This window comes from Sinocyclocheilus rhinocerous, unplaced genomic scaffold (assembly GCF_001515625.1).
Source record: "Sinocyclocheilus rhinocerous isolate Xijiao unplaced genomic scaffold, SAMN03320098_v1.1 scaffold853, whole genome shotgun sequence".
NCBI lineage: Eukaryota > Metazoa > Chordata > Actinopteri > Cypriniformes > Cyprinidae > Sinocyclocheilus > Sinocyclocheilus rhinocerous.
The window spans coordinates 1,614,434-1,618,271 of record NW_015627738.1 but is presented as its reverse complement, the minus strand read 5'-3'; the positions used below and the strand labels follow the sequence as shown (position 1 = coordinate 1,618,271).

The 3,838-nt window shown below is 39.4% G+C and overlaps 1 protein-coding gene across 1 annotated transcript in view; it reads left to right on the top strand.

Annotated features, from left to right (window-relative positions):
- Positions 1–2,639, top strand: part of fzd3b (frizzled class receptor 3b) — a 32,139-nt gene extending 29,500 nt beyond the window's left edge. The window contains exon 7 of the mRNA XM_016546076.1: positions 1,312–2,639. Coding sequence (XP_016401562.1) covers positions 1,312–1,528 — 217 coding nt within the window. The 3' untranslated portion in view covers positions 1,529–2,639. The remainder of the gene's footprint in view (positions 1–1,311) is intronic.
- Positions 2,640–3,838: the final 1,199 nt, after the last annotated feature.

Below are 3,838 nucleotides of genomic sequence, written 5' to 3'. Positions count from 1 at the left end.
GCGGGATTATGCAAATATTTCCACATAGTGGGGTAGATATGTGGGGGCGTGTTAGAATGAGCCGTTTTAGGGGGGCGTGGCAGAGTCTTAACTTTGATAAAGAATATCTCTTTGGTTTTGAGACTTTAGTCTTTGCAAATTCAGGGATCTTATCTATGCACAATCAGCTTGTAACACTCCAAAGAGAAAGGAAAACTTGAAATCGCATCATATGACCCCTTTAAGTAAAACAAAAATATATTGTATATAAAAATATACTTTGTAAATATTTAAGTTCATAATTTTATAATATTAAATGTGTATATGTTTATATACACAAACACACGAAATTGTATATTAATAAATAATGTAAATTCAGTTATGTAACTAAAATGTATATTTAACATATTTCCACTCAAATATTTTTTATAATTTATAATCTAAATATATTAATATCAGTTTTATCAAATGTATAATAAAATATATATTAAAGGGTTAGTTCACCCAAAAATGAACTTCTGTCATTAATTACTCACCCTCGTGTTGTTCGAAACCCGTAAGACCTTCGTTCATCTTCGGAACACAAATTAAGATATTTTTGATGAAATCTGAGGGCTCTCTGACCCTCCCATAGACAGCAAGGTAACTACCACGTTCAAGGTCCAGAAAAGTACCAAGATGATCGACAAAGTAGTCCGTGTGACATCAGTGGTTCAACTGTAAAGTTACGAAGCTACGAGAATACTTTTTTGCGCAAAGAAAACAAAAATAACGACTTTATTCCACATTTTCGTCTCTACTGCGTCACTTTGGACACGCGTTCATGACAGTATTATGTCATTACGCCGGATCTGGGTCAGCGCCGCCACACTGATGTACACACACTCATCACTGATGTACACACACTCAGCGCCGCCACACACTCATCTTGGTACTTTTCTGGACCTTGAACGTGGTAATTACCTTGCTGTCTATGGGAGGGTCAGAGAGCCCTCAGATTTAATCAAAAATATCTTAAATTGTGTTCCGAAGATGAACGAAGTTCTTACGGGTTTCGAACAACACGAGGGTGAGTAATTAATTTTCATTTTTGGGTGAACTAACCCTTTAAATAAGTATGTATATACATATGGAATATACAGAATTTTCTGTGGATCCCTTCTCACTCCCTTGCAGCCCCTGACACGTGTTTGAAACCTCTGCTTTAATGCAAGTGTGTCAGTTGAGCTTCCTCAGAGATTTTCATATAGCAGTGCGTGTTTGGACCTGTTGAGCTGCGTGTTTAAAGAAGCCTGAACTTAAATAACCGGTCGGTTTTCCCTCTGAACACAGGTTGACCCCCTCCAGCCACAGAGGCATGGAGGAACGCCCGGCGTACGGGAGCATGCCGCGACTCAACGAGCAGCTCTCCCGTCACAGCAGCCTTCACTGCCTCGACAGCCAGTCCAGACACGGCAGCGCCCGAGACCTGAGCAACGCACCGGCCGCTAGCATCACGCACGGATCCAGTATGAACTGCGTGGTGGAGGACGACGGGACAAGTGCGTAACCCAGAGACTAGCCTCCTCATACTGAAACGAGAGGCGTAGGAGAGTCCCTGTTCCGGAGCCGCTAATGGACAGACATGCGTATTTGGCAGCAGAAGGGGAATCAGAAACTCGATGCATGTGTGTTGACAGGGCTGTCCTCAGGATTTGTCCCATTAGTGGCGCACCTGAGTAACAAGAGATGTTTTCTTTGATACTGTGAAGATCTGCTGGATGAAGTTTACTGCATGTGATAAAGCAGCGTCAGGACGGGCCGCAGCTGTCCGATGGGAGATTTTTTCCCATTACATCCATCACACAACCCAGTTTAAAGAGTTAAAGGATCACCGACGCTTAAAGATTGATGACTGTCCCATTAGAGATCAGATTTCAATCCCTCTAAAGCCGAAGGATGGTTCAAAGAGAGGGAGGATCAGCAGTTCTGTGCCTCTGGCAAGCTATATTTCGTTTCTGGTGGTAGTTTGGTTGAGAAGGCATGGATAAATGACGTACCAGAATCCTCACCAACACCTGATGTGCTTTTGTTCGGCCGCTTGACGGCTGCCTACCTCATCACATCGTATCGCTCTGACCTGTATTTCCTTCCCACACTCGTGTCGCATTACAGAGCTAAAATGGGCTGCAAATGTTGACTTTCAGAAAATCTTGCACGTCGATGCTTTTCCGCCCATGTGTACAGGAGTCTTACGCTTTGTAAATGGTGCTTCTTATGTTGCTTCATGAATATTTCAGCAGGCCATTTCTACATGTGCTCTACTCTGGCCAGAGCTCGTACACAAAACGCCTAGCATGTTGAATTTTCATGAATCGTGCTCTGCTTCACGACCCGCTTTAAGAGTGAAGTTGAGTGTTTTTGTTTACATGTTGGATGAGATTGGTACTCAGTGCCTAAACATGTGACTTTGGACCTGAGCTTTGTAAAAGCTGTTTTTCTGATCGCTGTTACTGCTTCTGCTGTACCTTTGCCTTCGGTTTCCCGAGTACACTTGATTTTCATGCTCTATTCTTCTGTCCACTTTTCTAATGAGGAACGATATAGCACTTTAACCGTGGCTATCTGTTGAATGTGTAGACATTAAATCCATTCATAGTGTCATGCAAGATTTCAAATAAAGCTTTTGTTAAAAAAAAAAAAAAGTGTTTTGTAGTTCCCAATTTTATTGAAATAGTCCGATAATGAGCTTTCCATGTGAAAAGTGGTGTCCAAACCAATACAACAGTATTCCACCTTAAACACACTTGTGCAAAAAAAAAAGAAATAAGAAAAAGGTCTACATTGCAGTATGGGGTAATTCATGTTCATGTCCCAACCATTCACGCCACACAGGTCAATAAAATACAATAAAAATACAACAAAACAATCCAGCCTTAAAACAAGTGATTACACCTATGACATGCAAATCTGTACACAGTCTTACAAAAATCAAAATCAAGAAGAAATTATATGATATGAAGTAGCAATTCACCAACAAGGCAAACAAAATCCACATGTGAAATGCAAGTGTGAATGTGTCTTTTAACAAAAAACTCCAGTCATCATCTCTCATTCTAGTCCATTCTACCTACACTGACCAGTTTACACTGATCTAAGAAAACTAAGGCACCTCCCTCATATTGATCTATTCATTGCTAAGTAACAGTTCTAAAGATCAAACGACCGAAATATCTGGACGTCTGTCATTTCTACCATCTCGATTCCTCCATTCAAACATATAATCATAATCCGACATACCTGAGAACATTTCAAACATGTTTCCTGTTCATGTTAATACCATAACCCTGGCAAATTGTTTCTAACCCGTTACAGCCTTATTAGAAAAAAACTATATTATGAATATTAATTTCTGTTTGGAAATAACCATGAGCATGGAATAGAGCAAATGCATAACTAAGGTCCAGAGTGACAACTGAGCTCTCGATTTTAAAACAATGCGCTGAGTTTGCTGGACTGAGTTTGCTCCACAGTGAAGGTTTCAATAGTGCTTGCATATAATGGAACATACTAAATGCTGACAATACTAGAATGAATAAAACCACAGGTACATATGCACAAACTTTCATTAATTCTGTCCTTGGGTGTGCTTCAATACTGAAAGGTCATTCGTTTTTCAGCATTCTTTAAAAGAATAATTCACTCAAAAAACAAACAAAAAATTCTGCCATTGTTCTAAACCCATATCATTTACTCCTTTTATCATTATATTGAGTAACAATGTTTTTAATTTCAGCAATTTTAATTTAACATAATATGTATGTGTGTGCGCACTGTGCACAACATATATATATATATATACATATATATATATATATAT